The 21,203-nt window shown below is 43.8% G+C and overlaps 1 protein-coding gene across 2 annotated transcripts in view; it reads right to left on the reverse strand.

Annotated features, from left to right (window-relative positions):
- SF3B2 (splicing factor 3b subunit 2) overlaps positions 1 to 20,926 on the reverse strand; it is a 43,939-nt gene extending 23,013 nt beyond the window's left edge. Inside the window, exons 1-8 of one of the 2 annotated variants that reach the window (XM_075188747.1) lie at positions 20,856 to 20,926; positions 18,356 to 18,393; positions 17,696 to 17,743; positions 16,167 to 16,304; positions 15,950 to 16,004; positions 15,774 to 15,868; positions 15,377 to 15,479; positions 2,730 to 2,812 (exon numbers count right to left, since the gene is read on the reverse strand). In XM_075188747.1, the coding sequence (XP_075044848.1) occupies positions 2,730 to 2,812; positions 15,377 to 15,479; positions 15,774 to 15,868; positions 15,950 to 16,004; positions 16,167 to 16,304; positions 17,696 to 17,743; positions 18,356 to 18,393; positions 20,856 to 20,874 (579 nt within the window). In that variant the 5' untranslated portion in view covers positions 20,875 to 20,926. The remainder of the gene's footprint in view (positions 1 to 2,729; positions 2,813 to 15,376; positions 15,480 to 15,773; positions 15,869 to 15,949; positions 16,005 to 16,166; positions 16,305 to 17,695; positions 17,744 to 18,355; positions 18,394 to 20,855) is intronic. The other variant, XM_075188748.1, reaches the window with a different exon arrangement.
- Positions 20,927 to 21,203: the final 277 nt, after the last annotated feature.

Here is a 21,203-nt window from a genome sequence, read left to right on the forward strand (position 1 = left end):
TTGCACAAATCACAATTGATTCCCTGTCAGCGAATGAAATTCCTGGGGCTCATCATGGACACCAGAGAACAAAAGATGTTTCTCCTGTGGAGAACAAGGCCAGGTTGTGACGGGAAGTAACTTCACAGGTCCTGGCCACTCCCAGTCCAAGCATTCACTTATGCATGAGTCTACTAGGGAAGATGGTGTCGATCGTCGAGACAATTCCATACAGTCGGTTCCATTCTTGCTGCTTCCACTTAACAAAAGTGGTTAGGTTCACATCTGCAGTTGGAACGCCAGAGCATCCAGCGGTCTTCCAAAGCAAGGGCGTCTCTTCAGTGGTGCTTGTTCTAGAATTACCTGGCGGTAGACTGGTCCTTTGCCCTGGATCATAGTGACCACAAACACCAGCTTGAGGGGCTGGGGCCCTTCACTTACGGCTTCAAGGCCTTTGGTCGACTCAGGAGTCTTCCCTATCAACATTCTGGAGTTGAAGGCCATGTTAATGGCTCTCCGGGGCGCTCAGACCTTGCTTCAGAGACGTCGGGTTACAATCTGACATGGTCATGGCAGTGGCATATGTCAACAGACTGGGTGGAACCAGAAGTGCAGGAGCAATGGCTATAGCAGCATAGATATTCGCCTGGGCGGAACAGAATGTTCCCTCAATCTCAGCAGTGTTCATCCCAGGCATCCAGAACTGAGAGGCAGATTATCTAAGCCGTCATGCGTTGATACTGGAGGAGTGATCACTCCATCCGGAGTTCTTACATTCGCTGATCCTGAGATGGGGTATCCTGGACCTCATGGCGTCGAGGCACAACAGGAAGGCCCCAAGATTCTGCACAAGGGCAAGGGACCCCCTGGCGGTAGCCGTCGACATGACAATGCCCTGGGACATAAGGCAAGGGGAACTCCCAGTGAAACTGGTGGCTCCCGCCTGGCCGCGGGGAGCATAGTATGCAGACATTATCGCGATGGCAGTAGGTCAGGGGGTACGTCTACCACTGCGAGACGACCGCCTTCTCTAGGGCCCATTCAGACGCCAGCCTTTGACGGTCTAGAGGATTCTCTACTAGAGTCGTGAACATGACTCAAGCTCGTGAGCCAGTTTCGGCTTGTATCTACCACCGCATCTGGTGCACATATCAGATAGTGTGAGAATCGACCCTGCCATACGCCGTCCTTTCGTCTTCCTTGTTTCCTGGCATTCCTTCAGGATGGCCTGGATACAGGTCTCCGGTTAGGCTCTTTAAAAGAACAAATATCAGCCCTTTCGGTTTTCTTTCACCTTCGGTTGGCGGCCACGACGGATAGTAGGCCGTTTCTGCAGGGAGTCTTGCATATCCAACCACCTTATGTCCTGCCTACGGCACCATGGGATCTCAACCTTGTACTTCATTTACTTAAAGGGCATCCTTTTAAACCATTACATTCAGCAGATCTAAGGTTCTTAACGTGGAAAGTAGCGTTCCTTCTGGCGATTGCATCGGCTGGCAGAGTGTCAGCAAGTTAGGAGCCCTTTCTTGTCGTGAGCCATATTTGGTTTTTCACAAGGACAGAAGAGTCCAGCGGACAATCCCTTTGTTGTACCGAAGGTGGTTTCGGCATTACAAATGAACCAAGAAATTGTGGTTCCAGTGTTGAAGACATGAGCTTTGCCCTCTGGACAAAAATCAATGGGTGTGTTTGGATGTGGTTAGGGCTCTCCGAATTTATGAGAGGAGGACTTCCCACATTAGGCACACAAATTCTTTACTTATCCTTTTCGATTTACATAAACGAGGATGGTCAGCCTCAAAACAGTCCATTGCAAGATGGATTACTGCAACCATTAGGCAGGCTTATGTCAGTGCTAACCAACCTATGTCAGGTCAATTTACTGCTCATTCCACCCATTCGGTGGGGGTGTCTTGAGCAGCGAGAAATGGGGCCTCAGCGGACCAGCTTTGCAGAGCAGCCACCTGGTCCTCGGTCCATACTTTCACCAAATTTTATCAATACCATGTCTTTGCGTCTACAGATGCCAATTTTGGCCCTAGTGCTCTCCGTGCCAGGCTGTCAGAACGGTCCTACCCTTAGGGGGGCTGCTTTAGAATGTCCCCATGGTAGCAGTGTCCCCCAGATAGGATGAGAGGATTTTTATACTTATGATATATCCGTTTCTCCGATTCCATCTGGGGGACACTGCGTTCCCTCCCTTTTGCTGTATGTTCTTTGGCCTATCTTCCTTGGGGCTTTATAATTAAACTGAAGAGCTACAAGGGGTTGCAAAGGGGAGGAGTCTGTCAGCATTGATAAATTTAACAAGTTAACTAGTTAAGTGCCAACTCCACGCTCCCCTCATACAACCCCATGGTAGCAGTGTGCCCCAGATGGAATCAGAGAAACGGATTTAACATAAGTATAAAAATCCTGTTATTTAAAGGAAAAGAAAATCCAACTTAATAAGGCTACTCCCTTCATTTTGAAATGATTTTCACACACTGAAGATCTTATGTGCTTCACTGGTTAACATCCACAAATTTATCATAATTTGTACATCATTTCATGGCTAAATTCGTTCATTAACCATTTAGTTTGGAAAATCCAGCAATACACAAGGGTATCATTTCCAGGACTTTGTGCTTTATTGGATCCTATATAGATTACGTATAAATTTTGTTTACTACAGGTCCAATAATGCTAAACAAATTATTACTGACTAAAGTTTTGATTTACATCAATTTTCTGTGTTATTTACATACCTCCTTCTTTTGTCCTGTGGTCTCCTCCTCTGTCTCGGATGCAGTGTAAACCTGTCGAAGATCATTATCATAATCTTCCTCTTCTAAAATGTTCAAAAGCAAAATTTGTAAGTGTTCCATTAAAAAAAAAAATAAAAAAAAAAAAATGTATAAAGGCCATCACGACACATCCCTCCCAATCAGATTAGAAAATAAATACAATTGAACAAGATTTTGGCAATGCAAGATCAGAGGTTAAAGTGACAAGGAATGTGGCATAGTTTAAAGAAGAATCTAAAACTCAAGGGGTCAAGGCCAGTACGATGAAGATGCAGCACAGACTTTTAAATCTCAAATGACAGATGGCTGGAATTACTGGTTAAAATTCAAAGAGGAAAAGTGTCATTCTAAACAGGACAAACATTCATATGGAAGAAAAGCTATATTATTTCATATGTAGATTTTCTCATTAATTTCACAATTAATTCCTAAAACGTTTAGTCTCACAATATCTCAAAACATAATGGAATAGTGGACACTGTTCACTCGAATATCCAGCTCTGAATGCTGTCAAAGCCAGTACAACTAATACTGGAAAGAGTTCTTCACAAACACGCAGCCTGTCTTAACACTACAAAAAAGAGCTAGATAGGAGACAATCCACGCAAAAAGCTTTATTACCTAACTAAATTGGGACAAATTCTATTGAATGGAAGGAACACTGAAAATTTTGATATTTTTATTTACAAATAAATCATGCCTGTGACAAATAGGAGAGACACATAAAAACTACACAATGTCTCATAGGAGGCATGCCAATTGACCGAACAAAGGATTCTCCAATCCATACTGGTTCCAGCCAGGGATCTTAGATTTCATATAGTCACTGTCCCTCTACTTCATATAGTAGAGACCACCTCTCTGGGCTGCAACCACTTGTGTGAAAACTAGTCTTAAGAGAGCTCCTCATACTGACTGGTAGATAGACAACCAATAGAACACGTTCAGCAAGTTATTTATAATTATTTGTATACAAAATATATTAGAATAAGGACAAAAAAAATGAATGTTTGCAACTTAATCAATTGAATTGGTACAATTATAGACCCAGGTGCCTGTGCCACTAATTCCTCCAGCACAGTACATAAACGAAGCTACAGAAAGAGGATATCTTCCACTGTCAACACAATGAACCTAGTAGGCGGCATGACCTTACGCATTCAAGAAGGCGGAGACGTGCCAGCAGTCTCTGAATCTTCTCCTGGGGGAGGAAAACCCAGTAATGAGGGACGTGTAGCAAAAGCCCAAAAGTAAGCACATACATATGGTCGGTTCACAATACAGACATGATGCCTGAGCTCTAGTAATGTGATCTGCAAAAAGGATTCTGCAGTCTCCAAAAGGCCCAGATCACAAGAGTGTCCAAGTTAAAAAGAATGGTAATCCCTTTAACATTAAAGATAGACCACAAGTGCAGCTATCACCTTACTAAACACTCTGTGCACAGACTTCGGGTAGGGCCCAAGAATGAAAATTATCTGTCTTAATGGTAAACGGCAGGAACTTTTGGTGTCCATCCCAGGTAGGCATACTGATTATCCACATGTGCCATGCAGTCCCCTGGTTGCCTGGATGACCAAAGGGATTCCAACTTGAATTTCTCATGCATGAAAAACACATTGTTAGCTTTGAGGGTCAACAGAACAGAGAAAGAGCTGTGCTTCTTGGGCACCAAAAACAATAGAAACTAGGACAACGTTGTCATTACTGGGTATATGACCTTGGGGTACCGGGAAAAAAAAAAAAAAAAAAAAAAAGGGGGATTTATATACTTACGTTAAATCCGTTTCTCCGATTCCGTCTGAGGGACACTGCTTACCATGGGTTGTGGAGGGGAGCACGGGAGTTGGCACCTAGCTAGTTAATCTTTAGCACTGCTGACAGACCCCTCCCCTCTACAATCCACCCACCTCTTCCTCCTCAGTTAATTTAAAAAGCCCCAAGGAGATAGGTCAATCAACCAAGAGCATACAGAGGTAACGCAGAAGGGAGGGATCGCAGTGTCCCCCAGACGGAATCAGAGAAACGGATTTAACGTAAGTATATAAATCCTCTTTTATCCAGTCTGGGGGGACACTGCTTACCATAGGGACGTTCTAAAGCAGCCCCCTAAGGGCGGGACCGCTCTGAAAGCCCCGCTCGTAGAGCACTAAAAGCGAAATTTGCATTCGCGGATGCAAATATATTAAATTGCTAGAATTTGGTAAATGTGTGGACATAAGACCAGGAGGCTGCCCTGCAAAGCTGGTCAGCAGAAGCCCCATTTCTTGCTGCCCATGACGCCCCTACCGATCTGGTGGAATGGGCCGTAAGTCTCTCTGGCACAGGAAGGTTAGCTCTTATGTAAGCCTGCTTAATAGTTGCCGTAATCCATCTTGCAATGGACTGTTTAGAGGCTGGCCAGCCCCTTTTGTTAGAATCATATAGGACAAATAGGGAATCGGTTCCCCTAATTTGAGATGTTCTTTTGACATAAATACGGAGAGCCCTAACAACATCTAACTTTTCCATAGACTGCAGATCAGACTGAGAAGTAGATGAAAAAAAACGGAACTACAATTTCCTGGTTCAAATGGAAGGACACCACTTTTGGAACAAAAGATGGAAGTGTTCACAATACCGCTCTGTCCTCGTGAAAAACCAGATATGGTTCCCGGCAAGACAGAGCTCCCAATTCCGACACTCTACGTGCCGATGCAATTGCCAAAAGAAAGACGACCTTCCAGGTCAAACACCTAAAATCTGCCACAAGTAAAGGTTCAAAAGGAGGCCCTTTAAGCATATCCAGTACCAGGTTAAGATCCCATGGTGCTGTAGGCGGAACATAGGGAGGCTGAATATGTAAGACTCCCTGAAGGAAAGTCCCGATATATGCCAAATCCGCTAATTTCAGGTGAAAAAAAGACAAAGTGCAGATACCTGAACTTTTAGGGAACCTAAACGAAGCCCTGCTTCCAGCCCATCCTGAAGGAAAGCCAATAAGCGAGGGAGACGAAAGGAAGACGTGCGACATGTCCTATTTTCGCACCATCTGATATAGGCTCGCCAAATCCAGTGATAGATTCGAGCTGAAACTGGCTTTCTAGCTCGCATAATAGTGTTCACTACACTGGGGAAAAAACCCCTAGCTCTCCAGAGGATGGCTTCAACAGCCATGCCGTTAAACTGAGCTGAGGTAAATTCTGGTGACGGGACCTTGAAGAAGGTCGTCTCGTGACGGAAGACGAAATCCTTGTCCTTCCGCCATAGAGATTATGTTCGTGTACCACACTCGGCGTGGCCATGAGGAAGCTATTAGAATTACCGGCAGACCGCCTTGCCTTACTCGCCTGAGCACGCGAGGAAGCATGGGAATCGGAGGAAACAGGTATCCCAACTTGAACTCCCATGACATCGTCATTACGTCCACTGCCACCGCTAAGGGGTCTCTTGCCCTTGCATAAAACCTGTGAACTTTTTTGTTGTGTCTGGAGGCCATGAGATCTATATCCGGAAGACCGCACCTCTGAACTAGAGACTGAAATACTTCCGGATGAAGTGACCACTCCCCCGGCATCATTTGATTTCGACTTAGGTAGTCGGCCTCCCAATTCTTTTTTCCTGGAATGAATACTGCCGATATTGCTGGAACATATTGTTCTGCCCAAACCAAAATCTGAGCTGCAATTTCCATTGCAGCTGCACTCCTGGTTCCTCCCTGCCTGTTGACATATGCCACAGCCGTGGCATTGTCATACTGAACTCTGACTGGGTGGCCCTGGAGGAGGGTCTGGGCCCCCCGAAGGGCTAAAAGAATTGCCTTCAACTCAAATGTGTTTATTGATAAGGCTGATTCCTGAACCGACCAAAGTCCCTGGACCCGGAGGTGCAGGATTACCGCCCCCCAACCTCTCAGGCTGGCATCTGTCGTAGCTATGATCCATGACCATGGAACGAAAGACCTGCCCCCCGACAGGTGATCCTGATTCAGCCACCACTGGAGCGATTCTCTCGCCCTTGGAAACAGCGAAATCTTCTGGAGATCCAAGCGTATGTGGGATCCTGACCATTCACGGAACAGATCCCACTGGAAGCATCGAGAATGAGCCCGACCGAAGGGGATCGTTTCGAAGGAGGCCACCATCTTCCCAAGCAGCCGCATGCACAAATGAATTGAGGGATTGAGAGAGGACAAGACCTGAGTTGTTATAGCCCGGATCTCCCTAGGCAGGAACACCTTCTGCCGACTGGTATCCATGATGAGCCCCAGGAAGACCATGCATTGACACGGAACCATCTGGGATTTCTTTAAGTTTATCAGCCATCCATGGCTCTCGAGGACTGCCAAGGTGAGGGATAAGTGCTGACGTAAGCAAATCTCTGAGGAGGATTTGATGAGAAGATCGTCCAAATAAGGCACGACCTGAACTCCCTTTAAGTGAAGACACGCCGCCATGACCGACATGATCTTTGTGAAGACCCTCGGAGCTGTGGAGAGACCGAAGGGAACGGCCCGAAACTGATAGTGGGAGGACCCCACTGTGAATCTTAGGAAAACTGATGGTCGCTCCAAATGGGAACGTGAAGGTATGCGTCCTTTATGTCTATGGAGTCCATAAACTGATTCTTCACTAAGACCTCAGTGATTCCATCTGAAATCTGTCCACCCGTAAGTGCACATTGAGGTTCTTTAGGTTTAAAATGGGTCGAAAGGACCCGCCCGGCTTCTTGACCAGAAACAGATTTGAATAAAACCCCTGTCGCTTCTGGTTGTCTGGGACCCTGCAGTTGACTCTTTGTGAAAGAAGAGAGGCGACACAAGCCTGTATTGCCAGTCTTCTTGTTGGATCTCGGGGTAGCGGGGTTACAAAGAAACGATGTGGTACAGGACCCAGCAGGTCTATCATGTACCCCCTTGATATAATGCCTCGAATCCAAGGGTCTTGGGAAGACGCCGCCCATTGTTCCCGAAACAGAGACAGACGTCCCCCCACTGGCGCCACCTCCAGCAGAGTAGAGTGGTCGTCAGGACGCAGGCTTCTCCTGGATCTTGGAGGCCTGGGGCCTAGCTGCAAACGAGGATCTGCCCCTGACAGAGGAGCCTCGAGCATTTGGTTGTCTACCTCTAAAGGACTGTCCTCTAGGCAAGGAGGTCCCCCTAAAGGGCTGACACGAGAAGTCCAGCCCCTACTTGAGAATACCGGCAAAGAAGTGCTTTTGCCCCGTTGCCTGGGAAATCATAGTATCCAGTTCCGGGCCGAACAAACCTGCTGCTGAAAAAGGATGGCTTCAACAGACTTTTTTGATTCCGCATCTCCTTCCCAGGATTTCAGTCATAACGTTCTTCTTGCTGAAATAGATGCAGCCTGAATAGAGGAGGACACAGAAGCTGTGTTCTGGGCCGCCTCATAAAGGTACCCCGATGCCTCCTTCAAATGCAAAGCCAAGGGAAGTAAATCAGAGTCCTGTAAGGCCTCTGCCAGTTGGTCTGCCCATGCCTCCATGGCTCTAGCCACCCAAGCTGAAGCAAATGTGGGTTTAAAAGAAGAACCCGCAGCCACAAATATAGATTTCAGCTGGGATTCCACTCTGCGATGATTGGCATCCTGCAGAGTTGCTGAACCTGGGACTGGTAGTAAAGTGTGTCTGGCCAAACGGGCTACTGGAATGTCCACCTTAGGAATACTCTCCCAGCGAGCCACGTCTTCTTCCTGCAATGGATACAGGGAAGAGAACCTTCTGGGAACAGAGAACCTTCTATCAGGCCGTTTCCATGCTCCCTCTGCAATATCTCAGAGTTCTACCGAAGGGGGAAAACGGGAAGCCTTCCTTTTGGCCTTCTTAAAGAGACTTCTGTCTCTAGGAGTAGGATCCTCCGGTTCTGGGAGGTCCAATGCTTGTCTCACCGCTAAAACCAAATCAATAAATTGGCTTTTAGCATTTTCTTCCTGTTCCAAAGGTTGAACCTGGTCAGGATCAGAATTAATTTCCCCCTCCTCCTCTCAAAACCCCCCAGAGTCTAAAAGGACCATAAGGGTATTATCGGATCTAGGCCGCTTTCTTTTAGTAGGCGGGATGTTTGGGGATTCAAGTAACTGGTTCAGTTTATCCAAACCCTTTATAAATGCTGCGGACCATGCCGGTTCTGTGGGAACAGGGGCCTGGTGCGTAAGTAATGAGGAAGGTCCTGGTATAGACCTTCCAATAGAACCTGAGGTAGCGGGGAGGCCCAAAGGTGCACTAGCATTATTAGCCACCGAGGCTGTCACACTAGATAGCAATTGATTGGATTGTAAAACCATCTGTGCTAAAGAGGAAACCGACTGTCAGGGAGGCCACCCAGGCCGGTTCCTCCGTCAGTGGGGCTGAAATATGCTGGGTTTGCGCAGGGGGGACCCCTGCTTCGCAGACAGAGCGCCAACGGGTCTTTCTACCCACAAGGTAATTTTACATTACATCTTGAACATGTGAAACATTTTGCCATAGGGCCCTTTCCTTTATCTGTCATTTTTATAAAGGAAGGCACACCAAACACACAGGCTTAAGTTGTAAAATTTAGCTGAGTAGAGAGAGAGCGAGAGAGAGTGTAGAGAGAATAGTGGGAAACAAGTAATCAACTAATCTGATATAAAAGTTGTACTTGTAATTTTAAAACACAATATACTATTTTTGGCAAGTAGAAGATCTACAATATAACCCCTACTAGCCCACTTTGTACACAGCAAATACAGTAATATGTGTGTAAATAAGATCAGATACTTAGCCCATAGGCCAAACAGGGGAGAAGTCCAACAGCAGTGTCCTGGTGCCTGCTCCCTCTGATATGTGTCCTTTTCCCGGGCTGCTCCTTGGCACCAGAAGGCCGGGCTAGTCCACTTCTCTCTGGAGGGTAGGGGAGCTCTATGTCTTAGCTCCCCCCCCCCCCCCCCTCTGATAATGCTGTCTGTTACAGCTTTTCTGCCGACTGGGCTCAGTTTTTGAATGAAAAAAGAAAAAAATGGTATGTGGCGGAGTAGTGGAGACCTCAAGAATTCTCCGCAGCGGTTACCCCAATGCCCCCTCCTATGCATGAGGGGGGATCTTGGTATGGCCCCCGTTCCCTCGCTCCTCCGCGGATCGAAGATGGCCGCCCGCATGTGTATTCTCCGATAAACGGCGCTCTATACCTGCAGTGGCAGCACTGGTTATCGGGGAGGCTCCAGGAGTGACAGCGGTCCGGTGAGACCGCTTGTCACTCACTATTCAGGCACCTCTTTTTTTTCTCCCTGTAAGTGAGAGCCTCTGGCTCTCATCAGACAAGGTAGTGCCTGCGCTGCTATGCTGGGAGTGTGTTCTCTATAATAGAACACACTCCCATATCTGCCACCTGGATAAAAAAAAAAATGGAAATAAATTGAAATAAATAAAAGCAAAAGCTAAAACACTGCCCAGCTCCATGGGCACCTAAAAAAAAAAAACTGAGGAGGAAGAGGCGGGGGGATTGTAGAGGGGGAGGGGTCTGTCAGCAGTGCTAAAGATTAACTAGCTAGGTGCCAACTCCCGTGCTCCCCTCCACAACCCATGGTAAGCAGTGTCCCCCAGACTGGATGAAAGTAAAAAAAAAAAAAAAAAAAAAAGCAAAAAAGGAGATATGGCGATACCTTAAATTTAAAGACATGCCCCCTCTGAGAGGAGCGCTAGAATGCCCTCCCAAATGTTCTGGAATTTGTGCAGCAACATGCCTACTAGTACTTTTGAGTAGGATTGGATGTCTTGAGGAGCTGCATGTGTAGTAACTGCCAATGTAATAAAAGGAGATGAGCTTGCAGACAGGAAAGGTATGTGTGTGGACATGGAAGATAAGGCCCATCGTCTATAGGCCCTGGCTTCAGGTCACACCAGACTAGAAATGTGATAAGCTGCACAGCTATGAGTGGAGGATATCAAGAGACTCAGACCAGAGCTATGCGATATATCATGGTCTAACCCCGCCAGAGGAGGAGCCTAGATCCTCCACAAAAATGGAAAAATACTACAGGGGCTTTTAAAAAATGGAGCACCCTGGATGGAGGAAGGGGTTACTCAGTGATAATAGGGACATACCACTTGTTCAGTCAAATGCCCAACATTAGATCGATACACTGCTAATTATTGTTGGATACATAAACTTTTGTTGACATAGATGTGTGTTTACATATTTTGTTTCTAACCATTTGTTAGACGCAGACTTACGTTTTTTTTTGTTCTGAACATTCCAATGATCAAGATGTAGCAGTTGGTTCTAAACCTGCCAATTCCAAAATTACTTAAGCAGTTAATCCATTATCTGATTCTATTAGGTAACACTGCAACCATGGGTTGTAGAGGCTCAGACCTGGCGTTTGGCACTTTAAATAATCTGCAAGATGTTTAACTCCACCCCTCTATACCCCCCTTATTCAAGCCAGGGAAATTCAATTATGCTTAACTAAGCCCAACAGGATAGGAAAGAGGAACAAGAGGGGGGCGGGGGGAACAAAAAAAAAAACTTCCTGATTTTCAAAACTAGAGCGCAACAGGTGTCCACTAATATAATCAGAAAAGGATTTAACGCAAGTATAAAACCATATTTTCTCTTTCATCCAATTGGAGTGCTGACTGAAAACATCTGCTTCCCAATTATCTAATCCTGGGAAGACCCGCATGATGGCCGGAATATTTTGTTCCACATAACGCATGATCCGAATGGTCTCCTTCATAGTCTGGGTATTCTTGGTTTCTCCCTGATGATTCAGACACTCCATGGCGGTGGCTTTGTCAGACTACACCTTCACCACCCTTCCTCTTAGAATGAGCTGTGCTTTTACGAGAGCGCTGAAAATCGCCCTGAGTTCTAGTACAATTGGAGGAAGCTTTGCCTCCTCCAAAGTCTCTGAAACTGTACTGAAGGGTGACCACCCCCCCCCAAGCTTGAGGCTGGTGTTCATAGTTAACAGAGTCCAATTACATATGGAGAATTGATGACCCCTGTTGATGAGGTTGCTCTTCAACTACCAAAGAAGCGATTAAAACACCTGGGAAGACCGTGGTCAGTTGCAAGCGAGACGTGTTCCACTTCAAGATCAGTTCATTCTGAACCTACCTGGAGTGGAACCTTAAACTGTACCGCCTCAAAAGGTGGATATAATCTTGCCTAACCTCTTAATACAGAAATGCACAGTCACCAATCTTCAAGCCAGAATGGATAGGACCAGTTCCTGCAGGGAGAGGAGTTTGTCCTCTAGCAGGAGAACTCTCTAAAGGCCAGTGTCAAACAACAAACTCAAGACCACCATCTCCTGGGAAAGGATCAGGCTGTATTTTAAAATGGATTATCCAACTGTGCGATGCAGTCGGAGAAGCTGCCTGATCAGGAGTCCGTCTAGTTAAATGATAGCCACACCTCTGGATCGCAGTAGGGCTGCCATGATCTTGTTAAAGATGAGGATAGACCAAAGGATAGGGCTCAGAATTAGAAGTGTTAAGACTGTACAGCGAACCTTCAGAGGCACGGATGCTCTTCCCAGAGCAAAACATGTAGGCATCCTTGATATCCATGGACACCATAAACTCCCCACAATTCCATGCTGTTTGTTACAGACCAGAGTGATTCCATCTTCAGTTTGTCCACCTTGAGGTGGACATTGAGATTTTAAGTTGAGGATGGGACTGACGAACGAATCTGGCATCTGTACCAAGAAAAGATTGGAGTAGAAACTTGCGAGCATTTGCGGGAAGAACTATTCGTTCCTGTAGCTACTACAATTATTTTGTCTAGCTCAGGACTGAACAAACTGTCCTCTCAGGAATGTGTGGACATGAGTGTTTTTGGACTTTGCATCCACCTGCATACATGCAGCTAGACGACTCAGCATGCGACTACAGCTGAGGCAGAGATGCAGGACCCCACAAAACCAGCATCTATTGCAGCTTTCCCTAGGTATATTCAATACATCAAAAGTGTGGTCGTACACAGATGAGGACGAACATCTGTTTGTTGGAAGATAAAAGGAAACCAGAACAGAGGCACTCCAGTCCCCAAGACCATTTTTTCTAATTTTATTTGAAACTTCATTAAAAATCATTTGTATAATCACTTTTCAGACAAAACTCTAATGTGATTTAAAAATGATAGAAACAGAAACCCTTCAGTAGCAAAGCTGGCCTACTTTAGAGCAGGATCATTAATTGATATATTGCACAAAGGGGTAATTCCTATATACTGTATTCACCTAATAAATTGACTGTGTATTTAATATATTACATATGATACAATAACAATTAAATTATGAACACTGTTTTTTAGTAGGTTAAGATACCAAATCCTTCATTCGCCCCCCTGTTAGTGTCCAAAGCTCAGAGATCACAGAAGTAGTCATGCATGCATAAATTACTTTGTTATTAAAGAGAGGAATATGTGTGTGAAAAATCTAGTTATATGCGCATGTTGCCCACTGGATAGTGAGTTTATTACTTCCTCACATTTGATAGCAAATTAGATAGTATATTCAACCAAGGTGAGCAAATCCGCTCTGGGCATTCCCTTTGAACGGTGGTCAGAGCATTTGGCAAAGGGAAGCCCCTGCAATCGTGCAAATGGTTTTCAGGGAAACCTCCAGCTTCCTAGCTGTGCTATCCTTGAGGTTAGCAGCATTAGGGATCGGGATTGTGGTGGTCTTTGACAGACAAGCTACTGGAGCATCTACTTGAGGAGGAGATTCCCATTTTGGCATGTCAGCACTAGGGAGTGGATAAAGCGTCATTAAGCAGCATGAAATCTGGAACCTGTAGTCCGGTTAAATCATGCCTCACACAAAAGTTCCTCCAAATAAGATGACAAGGTGAAAGACACAATTTGTCTCTTTTGCCGCTTAAACAGTGAATTGTTTGGGACTCCGGAACGTCACTGTTCTGATTATTAAATACCTGTCGAATGGCACACACTAAAGCCTCCACCCATCTGCGCACTACCTGGATCCTCTTTGATGAACAAAGAGGTCTCTGGACCAGAGTCCCCCGCTTCCCCCTCCTCCTGGGAGTAAATGATTGTAAAACTGCCGGTTTTCAATGTGGAACCCAATATTCTTTCTAAGGTTGATGATACATGCACCAGACCCTGCACTGACTGAGTCAAGTCCCGAGACCATGCAGACGTGTCAAATACTACAGGAGGAGATCCTGAAGCTCCTTGCCCATGAAATCCAGAAGGAACAGAAAAATGATATGTGGACCCAGAAAGAGAAGCTAAGGAGGGAGGATTTCTGCGCAGTTCTCTACTGGCAACGAGCTGTTGGGAGAGACACTGATGCTAGTTCTCTACCATATACGCTGCACATAGCGTGTCTAACCAGACTGTGCACACGGTAATTCTGAGTGGCACTTAGAGCAGGCAAAAACCTTTGCTGCTGTATTGCCTCCAGGATGAGCTCTGGAAGCATTCCCCTTCTCAGAAATAAAGAGTGAGAGAAGGAAAAGGAACAATAGAGAGAAAGAAAGGGGGGTGGACAAATCCAAAAAACCTTCTTTGCAGTGCACAGCCTATGAAGGGTGTGCATCTGCAGTACCAGGTAGTCTAGATAAAGGCTAAGCAGTGAGAGAAAAAAAAAAAAATACAGCCCTGAAATAAGATTACCACCCCCAAACTAGATTCCCACTACAGGAGTAAAGTCTGAAGGTAAGGAGACAGAAGTTGCTGCCACACAGTTATGATGGTTGCCGCTCCCGCACTGGCACTTTGTGTTTGCTTTGGTGGGTTTGTCAGTATGGAAAGCCTGCCAAGGAGGAGGCGCTGTACAGCGACTGCATCTCCGCCTAAGTTCCAGCCATGCAAGGAGGTGGCCATCCTTAAGACTGGACCCTGAACCAGCCTGCTGTCTAGTATACTGGCCAAAAAGGGAGCCCCCACAGCCACCTGGGGACGGTGTACCTACTGCTCCTGTGCAAACCCCCTGCACTAGGGGCTGACCACAAGAAAAGAAAGCTTGCTCCCTTCAATAGGAGAAGGGAGCCACCTACTTGTGTCGGAACTGACTGGGTCCCCTCTGGAGACATTCCCACTCTGGAAGCGGAAAGTGGAGGTACCGCAATCGGTGCCTACTCGTGTTGCTTTCCTGCTTCCAGCTTGGGAATAGCTTCGGAGGAGACCCATCACAACCAGACGTGCCAATTAAAATAACAATAATATAAATGTTAATTATATTGTTAATATAAAAGAAGCTTCCATGGCAGCTACTAAAAACAAGTCTTGCTACCTGCGGGCACTAAAAAAAAAAAAAAAAAAAAGACTGAGATACTAGCAGTCAATGGGGTTACACTGGGGGAGGAGGCAGAGCTTTTGCCATTTAAAGTGCCCAAGCTCCATTTTCCCCGCGCTCTATAACCCAATTCTTCCCTAGGATGAATGAGAAAAAGGTTTTGTTATTCGTTGGTAAAAGCAAAGTACTCGACTGTTTTCATAATTATATCTTTCATTTTACATTAGCCAAGCAAGCAGTTTAGTCCTCTTATGAATACAAACGTGAGTAAAATGAGCTTCTTGCAGAGTGACTTAGGTCTACGATTTATGACAAATTATACAAAAATCATTCAACCGATATCTACTTAGAAAGGCTGTAACAGCTGCAAAATGTTACCTGTAGCCACTGGCAAAATCATCTCTTCTTGTCTGATCTCCTTAAGCTGGAGAATTTTCTCAAGGACTTGGGGAATCTTTGGACCAGAGGAGTAGTCCTCTATCTAAAAGACAAAGAAGGCATAACAGATAGAGAAATGTAGAGTAACCAACAAGAGAACAGTATTAGATAAGGAGTACATGGGATTAGAATGATAAATATACAGTCCTCACAAATATATGAAAAAATAAAAAATATGATATGCCAAAGAATATAATAGAAGCTACGAAAATCATTTTGAATATGGATCATCCAGTCTACAGGTTAGACAGACTATATACTATATACTAGTACATATACTAGTTTGCAATCCCTAGTCAACAGTTGCAATGTACCAGAGCACAAAGGAAAATATTACCTCTCTGGATTCATCTCCTGATGTCTGATTGAGAACACGTGAACGGGCGATGGAGGGAATTGGTGGTGGTATAGCAGTAGCAATGGGAAGGTTACCTAAAGATCCACAGAAAAGGGATGTTACCAAATTGCACTACAGACAGAAATGTGAAACCCATGACAGGCTCCTCTTATTACCTCTGGGAAGAAGGAGGGACCTTGGGGTGGAGGTATCTTGTTCAATGAGCGATGCCTAAAAGACAAACAAAAAACAAAAGCAAATTCACTAAATGAGAGTGTGGTTTAAGAAAGAAAAACCATTGAGAATGCTCATAAGCAGTATACTTTAAGAACAGTACATGATGTTATATTGATATCACTACATAGATTTAACAAGAGAAAAAATGCCTCTTACCATAGGACGGCCATCATTTTGTGGAGGTTTACTGCCTTCCATGTCAGGCGTCAGACGAGAATTCAAGCCAAGCGAGAAACCTATCCCCATGGTAGGTGGTGGAGGTGCTTGTAGATTGGATAGGGGCATTCCAGCCATCTTAATAACAAAAACATTATGTATAACAGTATACAAGAACTAGAGCGTACAAAAAAAAGATGGGCATCCACTGTCCTACAGTGGACTCAGAGAAAGGGTTTTAACATAATTATAAAAATCTGTTTTTAACATTTATGCAAATGGATGGACATTGGAACCATGGGGATGTCCCAAAGCTGCATCTTTGGGTGGGTATGCTTACAGCCTCATGGTTCAAAGGATCTTCCTACTATGACTGTTGCCCTTGGACGCAAAAACAGTGAACTCGAAAAAACTTTGTGAATGTATGAGCTGAGGACTAGGACACAGTTACTCAGCTGAAGCAACGTGCCTAACACTCATGGATCTGGTAGAATGAAAATAAATGTAACAGTACACACTGCCGAAGCAGCCCTACTAAAAAGCACCCTGTCCTGTAGGGAGAGGATAAAAAAAAAAAAAAAAAAAAAAAAAGGAGTTCCTTGCTCGATGGAAATATAGTAGAGGAAGGTGCTTGAAAAGTTACTGGTTCACAGCAGTGTGCTGTGGGATTTTTCTCTGTGCCTGTTCCTTTCTGAATAACCCTATCCTTTCAAGCACCCGATTGATGGAGCAACTTCCATACACATACGCCAGTAGGGCACATCCCACACAACCACATGCACCCATCAGACCGCCAACCCAGACAAACACATGCCCTTCCCAAGCTTCTCCATAACTTCTCACATCTCTCCATTACTTTCAAAGATGGAGTCTGCAGAGTAAAGAGAGAGAGCACACTGCACTCCCTTGTGTAGAAGAGATCACTGATACAGCAGCAGTAGTTGCTCCCATTCAGTCTCATTCTTTGCAACAAAGCAGAGAATAAGGAAGATCCGGAGCCACCTGTTACCCACCACTGCTCTAAATCCCCATGGTTCCAGTGTTCCCCACCCAATTGGATGAATGAGAAAGTGTAATTGTGTAACTAAGGAAGAATCAACAGTAAAGAACAGGATTTCTCATATGGTCGTATTTTCAGGATTTCCACAACCATGCACACACGATTTAATCTACTTGACTGAATCAGTACTTATCCTACAGAAAAAAAAAATCATCATTAAAAGACCAGTGTAGAAACGTCTAAGAACGTAGACATCAGAAATCATGTTGTTAAAGGGACATCATAAACGGTTATAGCAAGCTGATATACTGTCACTTTAACAAACAGGATTTGAAGAAAATCTTGGGGTAGAAAGCAGAGGGCAAACAATCAGATCAGAAGACTCAAGTCAGATTCCCTCTTTCATCCCCCCAGAGAATATGGAAAACCTTTGATTGGGAAAGTGGTTACAAGTAAAAATGAAGCAGCAGCTCTATCAAGTATATTTTGGGAAATTACATGCATCCTTAAATGCTAGTTACATTCTCACCTGGGCCAGTCTTGCAGCTGTGGAGGATATTTCAACATCATCGTGAGCCTAAAACCATTAAAATTAGCAACATAAGGGATGGAACCACAATACAAATAAGTATTGTTAAAGCTGAGAAGGACATTGTTCCAATTGTTTTGTGAAGAATGGGGACAATTTAGTGGGGGAAAAAAAATTAAAAAAAATTGAGCCTACTGGTCAGTGGATGCATCTTCCCAACATGAAGTCACTCTTAGAGTGGACCTGTCACTACCACCTAGCAGGTCTGTTTGTAAGAGTTTCATGTAGTGAAAACTTTAGTGTTTAAAAATAATATTTTTAGTAGAAGTCTGGTTCCATTTTAGATTTCCTCCCCGTATGTTAATTGCCAAGCTGAAATCTAGTTTACTAGAAGCTCTACCCCTTTTGCTTTTGACCGTTTCCCTTAAATAGCAGATCTATGAATACCAATGAAATAGAGTCCCAACAATAGATAGTGAGTATGTGCAAGAATTAGATGGTTACCAAATGCAGTAAAAGTGGAAAATTCGTAAAGATAGCAAGTACCAAAAAAAATGTATTTAATATTAAACATGGAGGATTACTTGTTAATATGCAATATAAAGCAGATGTTAAGGTCTTTAGCTAGACTAGACAGACTTTATCTTCTTTAAAAGTTACCTGCGTGGCACTGTGTTCAGTCATGTCACCTATGCTACCTGCAAAGAGATATAGATATTAACTTCACTGTGTGCATAAAGGGAAAAGAAAATGATTTAAAAAACTTAAAAATGGAATTAAAACCTAAATTAATGTAAATCTCCATACATTCCATGCAAATGTGAGAGAAATAAGCGAATATTTCATTATATTTTAACAGCTTATAATCCTAAACTATACAAAGTTTGCAATAGTGAGCTGAAAGCATAGTGTAAAAAATACTTTGGCGATGTTTTTCGATCTGAGGGGTCTATTTATTATTAAACAGCAGTACCCATCATTACGTATTGCTGTAAATCGCAGCGGTACATAATAAAGCAACAATGCAATTTAGTATGCAGGCGGCGCTCTAGCGGAGACCACCCTTCCACGAGAAAGACTTTTTTTCACTTGCATCGGAAGCCTAGTGCTGACAGCAAATGGAGACAGTGCTTCAGCTTGAGAGGCTTCAGCTGGAATCCACTAAAAAATACCAGTAACGCCATCCTGAGGCAGCTTTGGTTTTCACAGCTTAATAAATTACCTAATGGTGCTGTGAAGGTCTATGATTTTACCAGCATTAACCCTTTGATAGATAAGAAAAAGTGGTAAAAGACTTTTGCTGGCATTTTGGCTCTTCAACACTAGTTAAATCGATCCATAATCATGGTTTGTAAACAGGAAATGGAAATAAAAATAGTCTGCAGCACATAGTATTCTTGACAGAATAGTTTATTAATCCAAGTCAGTGACAAGGGATGGATTGTTTTAAAATTATATAAGTGTGCCAGTCCCAACAAGTTGCTTGGAATGATAGTTATGAATTGGACAATGGAAATGTTAAAATGAGTTGTGATGTAAGGGGTCAGATCTAGAATATTTACACATGAGAAAAAAACGTCAGAAGAATTGAAAAGCAATAGTGAAAACAGAACAGGGGCATCAGATATGCAAGAGGAAATATTCATAGGTGTCAACTCTTTATTTGCGTTGCCTGGCTTGGTGCTAAATGTGGGCTAAAGAAAGGCGCTGTCTGGTTTTGTACAAGTAGTGTACAAGTAGTGTACAATTCAAAATCCCCAGAGATCTCACCACCACTATATATGTATCTACTGTCAGACTCAACTCCATTGCTGAGATTGTTAGGTTGGAGGACTGGATATAGAAAATGTCTTTGCAACCCACCCACTGTAATACAAGAATGAGATGCTCAAAGTATAGGCAGCAGAGGGTTGTTATGCATGAATATATCCAGAAAAAGTCTTAAGCAAAATCACCAGATTTACAATGACGCGATATGTGTTGACTCTACGTAAGGCACGACATACAAATATCATATATATCTAATGGTAAAATTGTTGTGCCGACACATTGTTACTTGCGCCATCTAACAAAATGATGTCTATTTCTTGCTGAATAGCTGTTAAAAACCAACTTACAGTCATTGCAAGTAAACATTAGGTCCTAAACATGTATCTAATGAGACAAATACTGCTAAAAAAAACATATGAGGCTCGCCCTAAAAAAATAGGTTATAGCAGCCAAAAGGACAGTGTAGGATGTATAGAACAATAAGCCCACTATTTTACAAGATATATAGCAATGTGACAAAGGCCAATGCAGTAAGGTAGCCAACCCTGACAGACAGCTAACCCATAGCAATGGTTCAGTTTTGCAGAGGGGAGCGTATGGTAGGAGGACAGATAATGCTGAGGCATAACTTAGTTTTAGTGGTAGATCAATGATTTAATGGCAGAATAAATGACAGCAGTAAATAAACATATAGTTAATAATAAATTATATAAAACAGGATTTAATATGAGGATATTTAAACAAAGGTGACAGTAAAGCACAGTAGTCATGTTGAAAATCAGTAGATTCTGATTAAAACAAACAATAAAGTATTATATTGCAGCTAAAAAAAAATGCAGCATGTGAAATCCGTATCCCACTAACAACCTATGTGCTGCCACTACTTATTATTTATGATCATTTATTTATATAGTGCCACCATATTACACAGTGCTTTCCAGAGAGTATTAAAACATTCACATCAGTCCCTGCCCCACTGGAGCTTACAGTCTGTATTCGTGTACACACACACACACACACACAGCCTATTTTGTCAGAATCCAATTAACCTAGCAGAAGAGATTTTTTGGGGGATTGTCGAAAATATATTGAGACTGTTGCAAATAGCTTTCTGTTAACACATCTAAGACGCCAAACAAGTTAACTGAGTACATGTTAAACCTGAACACGAATGTTTACTAGTCAGTGGAATATCTCTGTATTCTCTCCTTTATGCAACAAATCATCTAAGGCATGAAGTAGGTCCAATCCATATCACTGCATCCAATCCATGTCACTGCAATCTGCTTAAAGACTTGTTGCACTGGCAGCATATACAGTATAAACCTACATCTATAGCTCACACGCCGCGCGGTGTGGTATATATAGGTTAATAATGTAATCTACTCACCCTCTGCAATATCCGCCATGTTGCTACTTTACCTAGTGAAGCGCCTGTGTCGAGAGTCGCGAGAAGTGTGCGTCATCGAATGCCAGCAGCGGAAGCGGTGGGACCGGATGTAGTATAACATCCGTATTCCATGTTTGCTAAGGGCAGGCCCAGATGCAAAATTGTACTCTAATGTGGTGTTTCAGTGCCCGGTTTTAAAGCCCTCATAATTGTCGGTTTTGGGTTGGGATGGGATGGGATGGGGGAAATCAAAGAAAGATTTATAGTAAAATGGACACGAGGGGAAATGACTGTCGCGGCTTTGCAGGAGCATATGTCAAAATTTACTGCCTCATGTATTAATTCTGT

Source organism: Mixophyes fleayi, chromosome 10 (assembly GCF_038048845.1).
Source record: "Mixophyes fleayi isolate aMixFle1 chromosome 10, aMixFle1.hap1, whole genome shotgun sequence".
NCBI classification, from domain to species: domain Eukaryota; kingdom Metazoa; phylum Chordata; class Amphibia; order Anura; family Limnodynastidae; genus Mixophyes; species Mixophyes fleayi.